Source organism: Bos mutus, chromosome 8 (assembly GCF_027580195.1).
Source record: "Bos mutus isolate GX-2022 chromosome 8, NWIPB_WYAK_1.1, whole genome shotgun sequence".
NCBI classification, from domain to species: Eukaryota; Metazoa; Chordata; class Mammalia; order Artiodactyla; family Bovidae; genus Bos; species Bos mutus.
Genome location: NC_091624.1, coordinates 22,507,773 through 22,526,165, shown reverse-complemented (window position 1 = coordinate 22,526,165; position 18,393 = coordinate 22,507,773). Strand labels below are relative to the sequence as shown.

At 37.4% G+C, this 18,393-nt stretch overlaps 1 protein-coding gene across 3 annotated transcripts in view; it reads left to right on the top strand.

Moving 5' to 3' along the window:
- The window catches only part of TMEFF1 (transmembrane protein with EGF like and two follistatin like domains 1), a 96,461-nt gene that overhangs the window by 24,048 nt on the left and 54,020 nt on the right, over positions 1 to 18,393 (top strand). For all 3 annotated transcript variants that reach the window (XM_070375194.1, XM_070375195.1, XM_070375196.1), the window contains exons 2-3: positions 4,638 to 4,747; positions 13,718 to 13,847. In XM_070375194.1, coding sequence (XP_070231295.1) covers positions 4,638 to 4,747; positions 13,718 to 13,847 — 240 coding nt within the window. The remainder of the gene's footprint in view (positions 1 to 4,637; positions 4,748 to 13,717; positions 13,848 to 18,393) is intronic.

The following is an 18,393-nucleotide window of genomic DNA, read 5'->3' as shown; positions in this document are numbered from 1 at the left end:
TTGAATAAACCACCTTCATAATGCATTGAGTACACATTCCAGTTTTAATGTCTTTAAAAAAGAATTTAAAGACTTGGAGATACAAAAACCTAGATTTTTATCTTGCCTCCACCTAAGGCAACAGCTATTTTTAAAAAGGAACTCGTCCTAAGTCTTTCTGTAGCATCCAATTTTATTTTCATAGAAAATTTATTTTCTTGCTTGTGAAGAGTTGAAACCACATAATTACAGTAATGAATACAGTTGGTATACACAGACTGTATAACATACATAACTGACTCTTGAAGCACAAGAGCAGCTCTTCTGATTGGAGCTCAAGTACTCATGAATGTTGTAGAGAGTGACCTAGTAGCCTTGAGGATTCACTGAGCCATGGGCATTGGTTGGCATGTTTTACAGACAAAAGCACACTTTGGTTAATCTAGAGTGTTGATTAAGTTGGGGATAAATTCTAAGAGTGACGTGGATTGAGCAGTAGTAGAAGGAAAAAGGGGAGTGACTGAGAAGTGGTCAGAGAGTTAGTTGGGGGAATAATTAAGATTACCAGGTTGGAATGGGGGAGGCCAGGTATGTCAGCTCCAGTAGACAGGTCAAGAAAAGAGCTGGAAGACTTAAGAAGAAAGGTGTGGGATCTTTAGAATAGAGTGATTTTGACCTTTGATAGAATTTTGATATGAAAGGGGAAAGAAGCCAGGCTGATGAGAGGTTAAGACATTCTTGAAGGAGGACACCCACTGAGCCTCTTGTTGCAATGAAAAATAACTGCAGTACTGTACAGAGATTTTGCAGATTTCTGCTGTTTGACTCATTTTCTTTATAATGATTGTGTTGGAGAATTAAATATATAAAGCCTTTTATTTCATCTTTTACAGTAAGTGGGTCTTGTCTGGTGGTGAGTTTGTTCCCTAAGGGGATGTTTTGTAGTGTTGAGACATTTTTGGTTGTTACAGCTGGTCCTGCCGGCTTCTAGTGGGTGGAAGTCAGGGATGTTGCTGAGCATCCTGCAGTGAACAGGGTAGCCCCCTCCAACAAAGAACTATCTTACCCAAAATGTCAGTAGTGCTGAGATGGAGAAACCCTCAATCCTGTCATAACATCTTGCAAAGTTAATTCACTTTTTGGCTCCCATAATCACTAGCTAACTCATAAGATCCCCCAGTTACCTTCTGTTTAATTGGAATGGTGGTAGGAAAGTCGCATCATTATGGAATGCTAATGGGTCTCATTTTGAACTGCAGCCTGAACCTAGTTAGTGGTGCCAAAAGTTGGGGATTCTGGCAGTTCACATTCACAGTAAATAGGATTTCTTCCCTTATGGTATATTGTTCCCCAGCCTTCGAAAGTTGATGAAAATTGAGACAAGTTTTACATTTAGAGAATTATATAATGGGCATTTTTGCAACTAGAACTAAATATTTCTGTTTTGAATCCACCCTTCTGAGTGATTCTGTGTGTAAAATATTTCTGTTTGGAGAACTGATTTTCGGCCTTAGAAATGACTCATCCTTTCTGCTGAATTCCCATTTGGGGCTCAGGAAGGCAGGTGTGTTATCATCGTTACCATTGATAGGTAGTAGAGTGCCCTCCTGATGCCTGGTACTGAACAGAAGATGACTCCAATTCAGAATTCCTTCTGTACTGTTTTTGCACTAAGGCCATAGTTCTCAAATTTGTGAGGAGTCAGGGCACTGGAAAGTCATGATACTCTTGATAAACTAATTTTTATCAAACTATGATGTAGCACCCAATTATTTAAGACTTTGCCTGGACTCCTCTTGTCCAACCAAGACTTTGTTTATCAGGCTGAGCTTTTCTGTTTTACCTTGTGGTTTAGTTGCTAAGTCATGTCCGACTCTTGTGACCCCATGGACTGTAGCCTGCCAGGCTGCTGTCAATGGATTCTCCATTGACAATTCTCCATTGGCAAGAATACTGGAGTGGGTTGCCATTTCCTTCTCCAGGGGATCTTCCCAACCCAGGAATTGAACCCAGGTCTCCTGCACTGTAGGTGTATTCTTTACCAACTGAGATACCAGGGAAGCTTCACCTTAGTATGAATGATTATTCTCCCAAGGTGTTCTTTGGTCTGTCATGCAAACAGGTGCGTGTGAAAATCTTTGTGGCAGGGAGGGTTTAGGCTCTTGATTGCAGTTCCATTGTGCTTTTAAAATACAACAGATGAAGTATTACAAGTCAAAAGAATCTGAAGCCAACATAGCAAGTTTTAAAGCGTGATCTTGACCCATGGACAAAATAAAAATTTTATTTATTGTTGTTTGATATGTCTGATCTCTTTGGAACCCAGTGTGAATCTTGAAGCTACAAAGAAAAGAAGTAGAGAAATAGACTAAAATTTATATCTCAAATCATGCAATTCTTTTTATTTCTATGGTCCCTAAAATGGATTAAGTCTGTGGTTGAGCAGAGATGTCATGCTTTCTTATCTTCTTTTCTAGAGCAGTTCTTTATGAATATTTAGTTATGTTCCTTGGGTTTTAATGTGTACATAAGACAGTAACTGGAACCTGGAGACCTTGTGCGAGTTCCCTGCAGGAATATAGGTAGACAGAAAAAAGCAACCCTCCCCCCCAACACACACTTAGTATTGAGCTTCAGGAGCTAGTGTGAGTGTTTAAGGGGGGAAAGGGAAGAATAAGCGAAAATTGGAAGATGAGGAAAACCAAGAACATAAAGCTTCCAGAGCCAAGGTGAAAGGAATCAAAGGATGGTCGCCTCTGCCCTGAATACTGTGTGAAACATTGAGAGCGACAAAACAACTGCATTAGCTTCCTATAGTTTTTGTTTCTGCTGATCTAAAAAAAATTTTTTACACATATGGTTGAACTTGAGAGCAATCCAATTCTGTGCACCTGAGATCCATTTAAGGAAAAGAAAAAAAATTTTTTTTGTAACCTATAGTTACATAGACATGCTTACTTTAGTGCAATGCTTGGTTCAGGGTGGTTATTCAAATAAGTACCCTGACTGTCCACTCCTTGGGTGTTCAGGTACTAGACTATCAGTTCCTCAGAGGGTCAGCTGGGAGTAGGAGACCTGAGACAAATGGCAGAGATATTGCAGAGCACTGAGGACAAGTGGGGCCGAGAGCGGCAGTGATGGTCAACCAGGACGTGTGTCACTAGATAGAGAAATGGAACCTCCTCAAGGCAGTCCACTGAGGCCTGCTTCAAAATCTAGAAGTAGAAAACAACCAGGGATGAGGGACTGCAGGAGAAATACTTGCCAAGACCTCATTTCCATCTAGAGCTGCAGGAAGGAGGTCTTGTGCTCTTCCCAGAGTGTCTCAGCTGTTGAGCCACAGAGTCAGGAGTAACTTGGGCTTCTCTGCTTCCAGACTCATGAATTCACCTCCTCACTGGGATGAGTTGCCTTTTTATTTTTTAACAACGTTGTTTATTTATTTTTGGCTTTGTTGGATCTTTGTTGCTGCGTGGGCTTTTCTCTAGTGGTGGTGAACCAGGGCTGCGGTCTAGTTGTGGTACGTAGGCTTCTCATTGCTCCTGTTGGGGAGCACAGGCTCTAGGGGGTGCAAGCTTCAGCAGTTGCCGCGCGCAGACTCAGTAGTTGTGGTTCTCGGGCTCTGGAGCACAGGCTCAGTAGTTGTGGCACACGGGCTTAGTTGCTCTGCCGCACGTGGGATCTTCTTGGATCAGGGATCGAACCTGTGTCTCCTGCATTGGCAGGCAGATTTTTCATCACTGAGCCATCAGGGAGGCCCTGGGATGAGTTTTTAAACAACCATTTGTTGATTGTTTATAAAAGTGCATTTGTTGTTGTAGCTCTCATTCCCAGTAGGGAGGATATGAAAATTGGCTTTGTAGTGGTTTTCACCCAGTTCCATGTGATTGGCAGCTTTTCTCTAACCTGGAAGCAATTTATTAGGTTTCCTAGAGAGATTATTTTGATCGTTCCAGAATAAGACTGACAGTCTTGGAACAAGCACAGAATGACTGCAGAGTACTTGTATTGTTGATAGGCTCTGCTTCATGTGGTAGTAAAATTATATCAATCATTTAAAAATCTTAAATCTACGAAGATTTTGAACCTCTTTCTTTGCACATAAATGCCCCGTATATACTTATGGTGTGAACTACCGTATATATCTATTGTGTGAAATTCAAGCTTACTTTATCATTCTTTTGTAATTGAAACTGTTTATCTGTCTAGAGTGAATAATGATCACCCAAAACTTATTCTGGGTGCCAAAAAATTCAAGATTTTTTTTCAGTTATTCTTATTGGCTGCCCTTAAAAGTAACTCAGTCACTAGAAAAATAATGTAAATTATTAAGATAATAATAGTAAGAAGACCGTCTTAAGCTCTTGGCAGGCAAAATAAAAAAATTCTGTGGATTTCCCTTTTGAGAATTATGTGAAATCCTGAAATTTTGAGCTTTATTTTGCTTTGCTCTATGTGATTTAAGGCACATTACTATGCACAACTTTCTTTGGGGAATCTTGAACATTTTGTGACCCATAGAACTTAATTTTTGTATGTTGTGACTTATTATACTTGTCGATGAGATATAAGGATTTTTTTTCTTTTATTTATATATGCATATTTGGATAAAAAGGAGACACACACACATATATGAAACAATTTTTCCTCTTTTACAGAATTAAATGTGAGGGAATCTGATCTAAGAGTTTGTGATGAATCATCATGTAAATATGGAGGCGTCTGTAAAGAAGATGGAGATGGTTTGAAATGTGCGTGTCAGTTTCAGGTAAGGAAATCAGACCTTTTCTCAAAAGTTTTAACGTTTGTCATATTTTGTAATTCTACATTTTTTTAAATTAAAAAGCTTATTAAAACACCTTGAACTCTACAAGAAATTTGGGTTCACAGCCCACTGATTCTTGTCAAATGAAACGCTACTGTTTGTACCTTCCATTCTTTTCTTGAATGATAAGGACAGATTGGCTCTCATAGAAGGTGAAAATGCCTTGAAAAAAAAATTAAAAGTTTTATTCAAATGTATAATTGTCACTGAAAGGAAGTAAGGTACAGATTGCAGTAGAGTCACTTATTTAAAATGTTGGTCTTTTTATCCTCTTTCCTTGTCTTTCTTGTCTTTCTCTTTTCCTTTTTTGCTTATTTCCCTTATTTCCCTCTTATTTGCTGCTGTCTCATCTTTTTTCGGCCAGAGGACATGACTGCCTCAGGGTAGATCCGAGTTAGAGATGGATTAGAAAGGGGGAATCTCAAACTAAGAGTGCGAATATCTTTATTTTTCAGATGCTGTTTTAGTTGTGAGTTTGTTGTCTTAAAAAAAAAACAAAAAGAATGGAAGTGAAATCTGCTCCGTTTTTTTTTTTTCCTTTTGATTGTGTCGCACAGCTTGCGGGATCTTAGTTCCCCCGACCAGGGACCATTGTTCACAAAGTGGTCCCTTATTCAGAATTTGTGATGAAACAAAAAAGGAACTAGAAATTTTAAAATTCATGATCTTATTCTAATTGTGCCTACCATTTTGAATTTTAAAGGGAATAAAGGGAACAGAGATTAGGAATAAAAGCATAGGATAGTCAGTATTTCTAAAACCCTGTACAGCTTCAGGCATAATTCTGTATGATCCATCTGAAAATAGATAGCATATTTCCCACCCTTTCTTAGGATATTGTAATGAGAATCAGAATCAGAAAGAGATCTTGAATATGAAGCCTTTTTGAAAACTGTTAGCTATCAAGTTTATTTTCATTAAAAGAAGTAGAAAGTTTAAGTAAAGGAGGAAGGGGTGGGAAGTATACTGATGACCAGCCAAAAATGTTCCTCTTGGTCAAAAGGGACTTTACAATCCACTGTTTATTGACAGTAGCCACCTTTGAAGTGGCTTAGCTAACCTTGTGCCCACCCCTCCATCGTTCCTCATGTAACAGTAGTCAGGCCAGTGTAACTACTGTATATAAAATAAATAACCAACATGGACCCACTGTATAGCACAGGGAAGCCTACTCAATATTCTGTAATAACTTACATGGGAAAAGAATCTTACAAAGAATGGATATATGCATATATAACTGAATCACTTTGTTGTACACCTGAATTAACACAGCATTGTAAATCAACTATAATATAAAATAAAAATGAAATTAAAAAAATAGGCAGTGTTATGTCTGCCTGCCCTCTTGCTCCCTAAACCTTCTTAAGAAGGACAGTAACTAAAGTGGGCTTCTTTCCTTAAAAGAAGGTGTTGATTACATGGTATGTACCAAGCCCTCATGTGCTTTTACTTCTTCTTGTTCTTCATGTTAGATAAATTTTAGTTACCTACATCAAGGTTCACTGATCCTTTTTTCTGTCATCACCATTCTGCCATTCAGTGAGTCTTTACTTTCAGATACTTTATTTTTAGAATTTATAGTTTCTGTTTGAGATTTCTTGTCTTTTCATTCCTTACAAGCTTATTTTCCTTGAGCATAGATATTGATGCTTTAAAAATCTTTGCCAGTTTCAACATCTGGGACATCTCAGGGATCATTTCTATTGATTGCCTTTTCGTTTGAGAATGGATTGTGTTTTCTTTTTTTTCCTATTTATTCTGACTGTATCCTACCCCTTGTGAATGATGTGTTTTCTAGTGTTTGGATTACATTCCTCTGAGTATTGTCATTTTTGAAACAGTTGAATTGACTGAAAAACAGCAGACTTTGTCCTTCCTGTTTGAGTAGCAACACAAATATCATTTATTTCAGTCTTGGCTGGTCTACTTGGAGTGTGCCCCATAAGTGCTTGGTTCAAAAGTCAGCCACAGAATCTGGGGCTCCCTGGTTTCTCTCTCCTTTCGGGGACTTTCTCGCTCACTTCCCAGTGGCTTTGGTCGCTCTGAATTCTATCCTCTGGGTCTTCATGCAACAAAGATTGAAGGTTTTTTGGTGGGTATTTTAGCTATCCTGGGTGGGGAAAACTGGGGCTATTCCCCTCTTCCAACTGTTTTTTATTTCCTTAGGTTAAAGTCCTTGATGTGGAGTTGTCGGGCCAATGGAATGCTTATGTACAGATTAGCATTCTCACCAAGAGCAGTGTTACCAGGCTGCTTGTTTCCTTTCAGCCTCTTGGTAGTGAATTTTGTCAGTCCTTTTAAATTATATAAATCTGAAAGGTAAAGAAACTTTTTGCATTTGATTACTGGAGAAATTGGAAATGTGCCATAGATTTATTTACCATTTTTTTGAATTAATATTTCATATTCTTTCTATTTTGGGGAGTATTTTCTTTTTCCCTGTGTTGATCTGTAAAGATACATGTGTATACTGTGTTAATAAAATATAATGTACTGTTTGTGTTGTTCTTATAATATTGCTTACTGTGCTGAGCATTTTATATCTATTAACTCCTAAATATTTTATATATATTTATATATAAAAATTAACATAACAAACTCTTATGAAAACCTATGATGTAGGTATCATTTTCATACATTTTTTAAAAGTGTGGTATTTGCCTTAGTAAACAACTTGAACATTATATAAGGAAAAAATGTCTTCCTTCCACTCCAGACTACCAGTTGCTCTTCTCAGAGGCAACATCTGTTAATTCTTACATTTCCTTTTAAAAATATTCTGTTTTACTAATACATAAGTGTTTTAATTTCTTTTAAGTACTAAGTCACTTATGCATGCATGCTAAGTCACTTCAGTCTTTTCTGACTCTGCAGTCCTATGGACTGTATCCCACCAGGCTCCTCTGTCCATGGGATTCTCCAGGCCAGAATACTGGAGTGGGTTGCCATGCCCTCCTCCAGGGGCTCTTCCCGACCCAGGGCTCAAACCCACATCTCTTATGTCTCCTGCATTGGCAGGTGGGTTCTTTATCGCTAGAGCCACATGGGATATATGTAATCCATATAAACTAAAGTATCTTAGAGATGGTTACTTTTTAGTTTATATGGATTACAAAGAAAGCTTTATATATTTTAAAGAAGTTATCCTAGTATTATTTTCATTTTATGTTTTTTATATAAAGTTTTACATTTTCATTTTATATTTATCTTTGTCTTCATGATTCTGCTTTTTATTCTCAGAGTCTTTCCTTGCAACTCTACGGTTATAAAGCCTTTTGACCTTTTTAACTTACTTGAACAGCTAGAGAACCTTCTCATGATCTATCTGAATCCCTGTATTCTTACCTTGTGGCAAAGCAAGAAAGGAAAAGAAAAGTTAGGGGTTTAGATCACTAGACATTTACCCAGAGCTTACTTAGTGGTAGGTGCTGGGGATATAAAGATGTTTAAAGACAAATTACTTACCTTGCAGGAGCAAACTGCCTAAGGGCTTACAGCGTGACTTGATCCTGCTGCTGAGCGAAACTTTGACTCCTCTTCTTTATATGCTTTTACGTCTCTTCAGCCTAGACTTCCGTTCTTGCTGGTTTAAGAACAATGACCTCATATGCCCATTAAACACTTTTCTGTGGATGCTTTAGCAGTATCTTTCAATTCATTTAAAAACCTTGCTTATGATTCATCATGCTTTCAGTGTCAAGCTTTTGGAGGGGCATAATTGAAACACATTTTAACAGATAATAATAGGATTTTAAATTCTAAAATTGTTTTGTTTAGCCTGTTAATAGGAGCTATTACATCTTGCCACATACATAAACAAAATTGCTTTTATTAATTTTGAACAAAGAAAAATGATCAGTATTGCATCTTTTCATTGCAACCTGAATAATATATAAAGAGAAATGCCTGTGGCTTTTCCTGTTTTCTTTCTTCCCCTTTGTTCTTCTGACTGGAGTTCTCAGGCTGATACCTTTTTTTCCCTGAGTTTCATAGTATTTGCTCTAGCTAAGTACTCTGTCCTCTTATTAGACTTTTGTATTAGTCAGGATTCTCCTGAGAAACAGAGCCAACAAGGTATATAGAGAGAGAAGAGAGAAAGAAATTACAAGGAATGGGCTCACTCAGTTATGGACATGAAGTCCCATGATCTGCAGCCTGCAGGTTGGGGGCCCATAAAGGCTGGTAATGTGGTTCCAATGTGGGTCTGAAGGCCAGAGGAGCAGAGGAACTGATATGTAACTCTCAGTCTGAGTCCATAGGCCTGAGAACCAGGAGAAAACCAAGGTCCCAGCTCAACCAAGGTCAGGAGCTTATTCTCCCTTCATTTGCCTTTTTCTATTCAGGCCCTCAGTGGGTTGGATGATCCCACCCACATTGGAGGGGGTATTTATTCAGTTCACCAGTTTAAATGCCAGTGTCATTGAGAAATACCCTTGACAGATACATCCAGAAATGTTTAATCTAGGCACCCTGGAGCCCAGTCAAGTTGATACTTAAAATTAACCATCACAACCTTGTTAATATTATTGTATTCAGCACAGTTCCTGACACACAGTAGGCACATAATAAATGCTTGAATGGACGTGGCTGCAGAGTTGTACACTGCTGCATCTTTGTAAACTGCTTCAAATCACTCTTCCAGGTAAAGAGTAGGTATAGGGGAGAGTTCTTTCCCCCAGCAAGAGTGACAGTAAAGAGGAGGCAAACCTTAAGATAGAGTCATGCCTGAGTCAGAAGTTGCGTGTTGTTAAAATTGCCCAAATCATATAATTTTTGTATAGCATAATAAGAAGCTCCTAAAAGCAACTCCTGGAAACTGACCGAGGAACTGCAGGTCTGCTTTTCCCATCATGCTCACTCCTTGGTATGTGCTTGTTAGGTTGCATTTCAAGGACATTGCCTATCTGTTTTAAGCTCCTTGCTCACTACCACCAAGTGAGATCCTGCTGAAAAACTGGAGCATGTAGTGGTTAGTGTTAGAAATTGGCTATGACCCTAGACAATTACTTAGAACTCAGAAATGATAATATCTATAGCAGAACCAGTGAATGTTTGTTGAAAATTTACTATGGCCAGATATAAATGCTAAAGATGGATTTCTCTTATTTAATACTCATAACAGTTTTGTTAGGTAGATACTATTATAATTACCATTGTACAGATAGGGGAAAAAAAATGGCATTGGTGCTAACCCGTAGTCACATGAATATTTGACCCAAGATTTGAACTCAGCATTTGACTTCAGAACTCTGGCTCTAAGCACTAAGTAGAGTACTGGAGTGGGTTGCCATTTCCTTCTCCACATGTGCTTTGCAGGACTGTTACATTTAAGTTAGTTTAGGACATTAAAGTTGCAGCCAATATTTACTAGATAGAAACTCTGCATTAAATGTTAGCTATTACCGTATAGATTCGCAGCCCTATCAGACTTAATAACCCTTTTTTATAACCAATAATTTGTATTCCATTTCTTTTCTAAAGTGAAATTTGTAGATAATGTAGCTTACATAAACATGTAGTTAAAGAAATCAATATAATGTATAATTGAAATGTAAAGGAGAAATAAAAGTAATTTATAATAAAATAAGTATTTCAAAATGTAAATGCTGGGACATGATTATACTAGAAGACAATGTAGGGGTCCATTGCTTATATCTACTTAAATGAATATTTGGATTTTTAAAAAGATCATCATCAGCACTTGCATACCAGTAGTACTTGAAAACGAAAAGTAGAAGTATGGTGAATGCTAGAATAAAAACTATTAGGAGAAGCTGCTGCTGCTGCTAAGTCGCTTCAGTCGTGTCCGACTCTGTGCGACCCCAGAGACAGCTCACCAGGCTCCCCCGTCCCTGGGATTCTCCAGGCAAGAACCCTGGAGAAGCTAGAGCAGTCTTATTTGTTTATGATCTTACCGTAGTTCCTGCATGAATGGCTAGAGATGCATTCAGAAATTGTATGGTGTACAAAAAAAAAAAGAAATTGTATGGTATATATAAAAAAAGAAATTGTATGGTATATAAACAAAAAGAAATTGTATGATATGTATGTTGTATGGAACTGCCCTTTCCTTTGTGGTACTTTGAGCACTCTTAGAATCCATCTGCTAAATGACAGTAATGTCCTCTTGTCATCAGTTCAGTTCAGTCCACTAATTTGTGTCCAATTCTTTGCGACCCCATGGACTGCAGCACGCCAGGCCTCCCTGTCCATTGCCAACTCCCGGAGCTTACCCAAAAACTTATGTTCACTGAGTCGGTGATACCATCCAACCATCTCATTCTTTGTCATCCCCTTCTCCTCTGCCTTCAATCTTCCCCAGCATCAGTGTCTTTTCAAATTAGTCAGTTCTTCTTATCAGGTGGCCAAAGTATGAGTTTCAGCTTCAGCATCAGTCCTTCCAATGAATATTCAGGACTGATTTCCTTTAGGATGGACTGATTGGATCTCCTTGCAGTCCAAAGGACTCTCAAAAGTCTTCTCCAACACCACAGTTCAAAAGCATCAATTCTTTGGCGCTCAGCTTTCTTTACAGTCCAACTCTCACGTCCATACATGACCACTGGAAAAACCATAGCCTTGACTAGACGGACCTTTGTCGGCAAAGTAATGTCTCTGCTTTTTAATATGCTGTCTTGGTTGGTCGTAACTTTTCTTCTAAGGAGAAAGTGTCTTTTAATTTCATGGCTGTAATCACCATCTAAAGTGATTTTGGAGCCCCCAAAATAAAGTGTCTCATTGTTTCCATTATTTCCCCATCTATTTGCCATAAACCAATGGGACCAGATGCCATGATCTTAGTTTTCTGAATGTTGAGTTTTAAGCCAACTTTTTCACTCTCCTCTTTCACTTTCATTTGTCATGGTGACAACCAAAAATGCCTCCATGGGGCACCCAGACCTAAGGGGCATGAGCACCTTTGTGAGCACTGTATTAGAAAGTTGTTAAGCATTGCTGAGTGAAGAGTTAGTTGGCTTGAAAAATCCATAGACTTGTATTTGACATCTTGGAGCTTATGGTCTTTTTTTGTTGTGTTGTTGCTAATTATACATTGTATAATTACAGAGTAACATTGACTCCTGCAGACATCATATAGTTTTATTGTGTACATGTTAGGGGAAGAGAATAAAGGAATGTGATCCTTAGAAGAACTGGAGGAATATAGGAAGGCATCCTAAAGTAAAATTTGAGTTTTAACTAAAGTTGATGTAGGAGTCTGGTGATAGTGTATAGCAAGTCAACTTGGTTATAAAATATTTTATTAAAAATTGTTTTTACCAGTGCTACCTGAGGTAGCATGCCAAAGTTATGGTTCATAAAGTAAGTTGACCACTTGTTAAAAAGTAAATGAATGATGAAAGTAAGCCTTGCTCATTGCAGAAAAATTGGGAAAAACAGAAAATCCTAAATATGGAAATAAAAAAATATGGTGACAAGTAATGTGAAAAATTTATTGATATTTTCTTCCAGGATTTACTCTGAATATTTATTTTTCTAAATAACTCAGATATATATATATAATTTATCTTCTTTCTACATTTTTATTTTATATTATCATATTATTTAAGAAATTTTCATTCAGTTTTATGGACTAGATAATGCATTTAAAAATGGCACAAAATTCTCAGAAGTTATATACGTGGTATTATTACCTGCTTTTCACCTAACATCATCTTTTTATGTCACACAGTATTCTTATAAAGTTCAATAACTCTTTGAACATATATAGCGTGCTTTAAAATAAACATTACCTTATTGGATACTTAGATTTTTTCTTGTATGTTTTTGATATGAATACATTTCTATTTGAAATGACTGTAATAAATTTTCATCTATCGTAGTTTCCTTCAGATAGATCCTTAAATGTGTAATTCTAGATCAAAAGCCTCATTGCTTTTTTAGAACTCTTAAAATGTGTTATTAAATTGTATTCTTTAAAGATTGAGCCAGTTTAAATTACAGCAGGGCTATTGGTATGCAACTAAATTGAATTTTTTGTTTGTCTAGTAGCCAGTTTTATAAGGTTAAAGTAGCATCTTATTTTCATGTACAACTCTGATTATTAGTAAAGGTCAGCATTTTTAATATATTAATTGACCGTTTGTTATCTTTCTGTAAATTTGTCTTTTGTCCATTTTGTATTAATTGGTACTGTCTCTGTTTTAGTGATGATAACTTGTATCATGTTATACTATTTTCTCCCAGATTTTAAAACTTTAGTCATGTATATTTTTGAAATATAGAAGTTTTAAAGTCTTTTAAACATCTCAATTCAGTGTCATTTCTCAAACCTGTATCATCTTTTTTCTTTTCATCTACTAATTCTTCAAGGTCCAGTTCATGTTTCACTTTCTCTGAGGAGGCTTTCTTAAATACCTTATATCTTACAGTAATAGGTGTTAGATATAATACTTATTATCTGTACTTTTGATTTAGTACATGATCATATATATACCCACACATATAAATTTCATATTTATATGGCTCTCTAATAAGATTGTAAAGTCTCAGAGAACAGAGCTTATGTGTCTTCTATAGCATTTACCTTGAAACCTTTTATACTAGAGGTGCTGAATAAGTGAATTTTGATAGTTTACATCATTAGTGCTTATTCCAAACATTGGAAAGAATCTCCTCTTATATTATCTCCTTGGATCGCTAGCAAATGATGTAGACAGGATAGAGATTTTCATTCTCATTTTTATGGATAGTTGATAGTTAAAATATTTTCATTATAAATGTGAAAAAAAGGTATGAGAAAGTAGCACAGCTCTTCTTTTTAAAAACCAAATAAAAGAGCAAACTTCTGTCGTAGAAGTGTGTTACAGTCCTATGGCATTGCATTTGTGAATATGAAATGAACTATTAACATTCACGTGTCGCTCTGAGAATTTATTTTTGTTTCTTTTGCAGTGCCATACGAATTACATTCCTGTTTGTGGATCAAATGGGGACACGTACCAAAATGAATGCTTTCTCAGAAGGGCTGCTTGTAAGCACCAGAAAGAGATAACAGTAGTAGCGAGAGGACCGTGCTACTCTGGTATGTGTGATGCTCTCCTAAAGAAACGTTAGAAGTGGTTCTGCTGTACTAAGGTGAAGTTTCCAGTCAGAGGTTCATTCCCAACGCTGCTGTGCGGATTGGGATGATTATGTGGGAAAGTGGGCGGGGGCTCTTTTTGCCTCCATCTCATGTTGCTTTTTAACCCCAGGTGGTCTCTCTTATTACCTCTTCTGTGGCACTTCTTAGGACGTTTTTAATGTTTAATACTATTTTTGGTGGGGACTTTGCATATCAATTTTGCCTTATGGTTTGAACATTAGGCAGAGTAAGATTTGGGAGGGTAAATGCTATGAGATCCGTTTTGTTAATTTTTATTTTGGTGCGAGGTGGAGTGGGGAATATTGTAGAAACTCATTAGTGGCATCCCAGAAAGTGTTTGTCCAAGCTCTTCTCTTTGTATCTTTTCTGTTTGCCAGCCTTTGTTACCAACTTCCTCCCAGTTTTTGTATATACTTCTCTTTTCCTTCCTGAATTATTTGTTGTTGTTGTTACTAAGTTGTGTCTGACTCTTTTGTGATGCCAAGAACTGCTGCATGCCAGGCTTCCCTGTGCTTCACTATCTCCTGGAGTTTGCTCAAATTCATGTCCATTGAGTCAGTAATGCTATGTAACCATCTCATCCTCTGTCATCCCTGTCTCCTGCTTTCAATCTTTCCAGCATCAGGGTCTTTTCTAAAGAGTTAGCTCTTCGCATCAGGTGGCCAAAGTATTGGAGCTTCAGCTTCAGCATCAGTCCTTCCTATAAATATTCAGGGTTGATTTTGTTTAGGATTGACTGGTTATATCTCCTTTCTGTCAAGGGATTCTCAAGAGTCTTCTATAGCATCACAATTCAAAAGTATCAATTCTTCAATGCTCAGCCTTCTTTATGTCTTCCTAAATTGGTAGTGGTTAATTTTGGAAGGCATTACTATAAGAAACCAACAGTAATGCCTTGGTTTCTTACTTGTGTTTGTATTTGGGAGCAGGGATGCTGGTGAGATATTATAATAGAATTATTTTATGAAGGTTAGCAGTAAATGTGGAGGCTGTTCTTTATATGATTACTCCATTTCCTTTCTTTTCCTGTATACTACAGTGCCTGTGTTCAGAGTTTTTATTGGGGCTCCATTACATAAGCATGACTAATTGCTTGTCCGTATGGTTGATTTCAAATTTGGTCTACTAACACCACATGATTCAAAGCCTCCACTCTGAACTATGTGGTTGGTCTTTCTGGTGTGAGCTAGCCCCTACCCTAAGAATATTGAGTGTGGCCAGCCCCACCCTCAGATCTGATGTGGTCAGCTTCCTTCCTAAACATCAGTTGCCTTCTAGAAGCTGTGGGCCAAGGCCAGATCTCTCTTTGGGAAAGGCCAAATTCTTTTCCATACACTAAATAATTAGGTTCTCTTAGGCCAGTAGACTGTGATTTGTATGGTTCTCACATACTTTCTAGGTACGTTATATTTCACAGACTTGATTTAGAAACTAAAAAGGAATATGGAGTTCTTTATAATCCCAAATTAATTATGCATCATTTATGAGGAGTTAAGATGCCAACTGCTTTGATAAACAATGAATGTTAAACATGGGGAGGCAGAGTGTTAGGCTGGAAAGAGCACTGCACTAGGCTTAGAAAGTCTAACTTAAATTAACTCCAGCTCTGATTTGCTGAATGACCTTGCACAAGTCACTTAGCTGCTCTGAGCCCCAGTTACATACCTACATGGTTAGATGGTTATCGTCTCCTGTGGTTAAGTGAGGGTCGAATGAGCTAAGCTATAAGGTACTACTTTGATCTTGTTATCTGCTAGATGGGCTCTGTGTTCTGTCATTTAGTCTGGTGTAGGTCCTGTTTGCTGTGCTAGAAATAACATTCTCCTTTGCTTATTTGAGAACTCCTTTTTTTAATGCTTTAATATTGAGCTTAAGTCTTTTCTCCTCTCTGAAATCTTTCTTCTTTGGCATCTCCTGGCAGAGTTTGTTCATGCTTTGTGCATATGTCTGTGTATATATCATACTTCATTTCATTTATCCAACACAGATGAATGTGTTTATCCTTTAGCCAGATCCTGTTTCTGAACAGGAAAGTACTATGTCTTGCCTAGAGAGGATGTCTTAATTCCAGGGTTGGAGTTGGGGAAAGCGTGTGTCTAGTGAAAATCTAATCTACAGAAAGAGCTCAACCTCATTATCAAAGTAGTCACAATATATTTATTTCAAAATTTTAAATGACCCTTATGGGAGGTGGTGAGATATAATATTTATTAAAATTGGACATTGGTTGAAAAAAAGGTTGGTAGTGAGTATCTCCTGGACTGGGTCTGTCTTATTTATCAGTTTGTACCTATTCCTTTTACTATGTTGTCTAACACATAATATGTACCTAGTCAATGTATATGGAATAGAAGGGAAAAAGAGAGTTTTCCTAAGAAAAATTTGGTAATAAAAATAAGTCAAGTTCCCTTCTTGTCTTTTTTTCTGCTCTTTCATCCTTTTCCTCTACTTGGAAAAGATATTTTTCATGGTTGATCGGTCAGTGAATACTCTATAAGACTTTGTATAAAATCGCATGAAGTGTTGAAGTTCAGTTCAATTCAGTCGCTCAGTTGTGTCCGACTCTTTGCAACCCCATGAACTGCAGCACCTCAGGCCTCCCTGTCCATCACCAACTCCTGGAGTTTACCCAAACTTATGTCCATTGAGTCAGTGATGCCATCCAGCCATCTCATCCTTTGTCATCCCCTTCTCTTCCTGCCCCCAATCCCTCCCAGCATCAGAGTCTTTTCAAATGAGTCAGCTCTTTGCATCAGGTGGCCAAAGTATTGGAGTTTCAGCTTCAACATCAGTCCTTCCAATGAACACTCAGGACTGATCTCCCTTAGGATGGACTTTTTGGATCTCCTTGCAGTACAAGGGACTCACAAGAGTCTTCTTCAATCTCACAGTTCAAAAGCATCAATTCTTAAGAGCTCAGCCTTCTTTATAGTCCAACTCTCACATCCATATATGACCACTGGTAAAACCATAGCCTTGACTAGACGGACCTTTGTTGGCAAAGTAACGTCTCTGCTTTTTAATATGCTATCTAGGTTGGTCATAACTTTCCTTCCAAGGAGTAAGCGTCTTTTAATTTCATGGCTGCAGTCACCATCTGCAGTGATTTTTGAGCCCCCAAAATAAAGTCAGCCACTGTTTTCCCATTTATTTGCCATGAAGTAACGAGACCAGATGCCATGATCTTAGTTTTCTGAATGTTGAGCTTTAAGCCAACTTTTTCACTCTACTCTTTCACTTTCATCAAGAGGCTCTTTAGTTCCTCTTTCTGCCATAAGGGTGGTGTCATCTGCATATCTGAGGTTTTACTGATATTTCTGTCGGCAATCTTGATTCCAGCTTGTGCTTCTTCCAGCCCAGCGTTTCTCATGATGTACTCTGCATATAACTTAAATAAGTAGGGTGACAATATACAGCCTTGACGTACTCCTTTTCCTATTTGAAACCAGTCTGTTTTTTTATGTCCAGTTCTAAGTGTTGCTTCCTGACCTGCATACACATTTCTCAAGAGGCAGATCAGGTGGTCTGGTATTCCCATCTCTTTCAGAATTTTCCACAGTTTATTGTGATCCACACAGTCAAAGGCTTGGCATAGTTAATAAAGCAGAAATAGTGTTGAAGTGGCTGATACCTAAAATGTGTATTTTTTCCAATCCCTCTTGTTTCTACCATGATTGGGACTTTGATTATTGTCTTCGGGAAATTGAGGGTGAGGGGGGAAGGGAGCGATATTGTGAAGGATGTCCCCTATTCTTGAGAGCTATCTGACAGACTGGAATGCATTTTCTGGTAAATTCTCCCTAGAAAGTGCTGGATAGAGTGTCAAGTTCATCACTTGCCATCTTGGCTCCAGGCTGATGATGCTACAGTCTTGCCCTCTTTAATATGCTTTGTGCCATATGTTGGTTCTTTCAGGATTATAAAATACATATTTTAAATTAATTACCTTTTACACTGGTTTCTTGCTGGTAACTTTGAGGGAGGCTCTTTAATTTGATTAGTAACAAGTTTTTCAGACACCTTGGTGAGATTCCTTCTGTAAGGTTTCCTGTAGGAAGTTAATTTCATCAGTATTAAGAAAGCCTCAACCCTGAGGTTCTTTCCTTCTAAACCTTAGGTTTATTCATATCTTTTGGCCTTTATCCACAGATTTAATTAAGAAGATTTTTGGAGCAAGACCCAAAGCTTTTCCTCCCTTTTTATTAAAAGCAGTTTATTTATTATTCCTTTAAAGCTTTAGCAAAGTTAAACATTTTTTCTCCCTTAAAGTGAGTTCATTAAAATTATTTTTATTTAGCCATTTACTTTATAATATTTATTGATTTTTCACTTTGTACAAAGCACCTGTGTATTTTCTGAATGAGCTACAAAGATTATGAGGTATATAGATTATGTATCCAAGGAATTTATATTTGGAGAAAGGTACAAAATAAGTATATAAGAATAAATTGTTGGATGTCGAAAAAAATGAGAAAAGGGACTATCT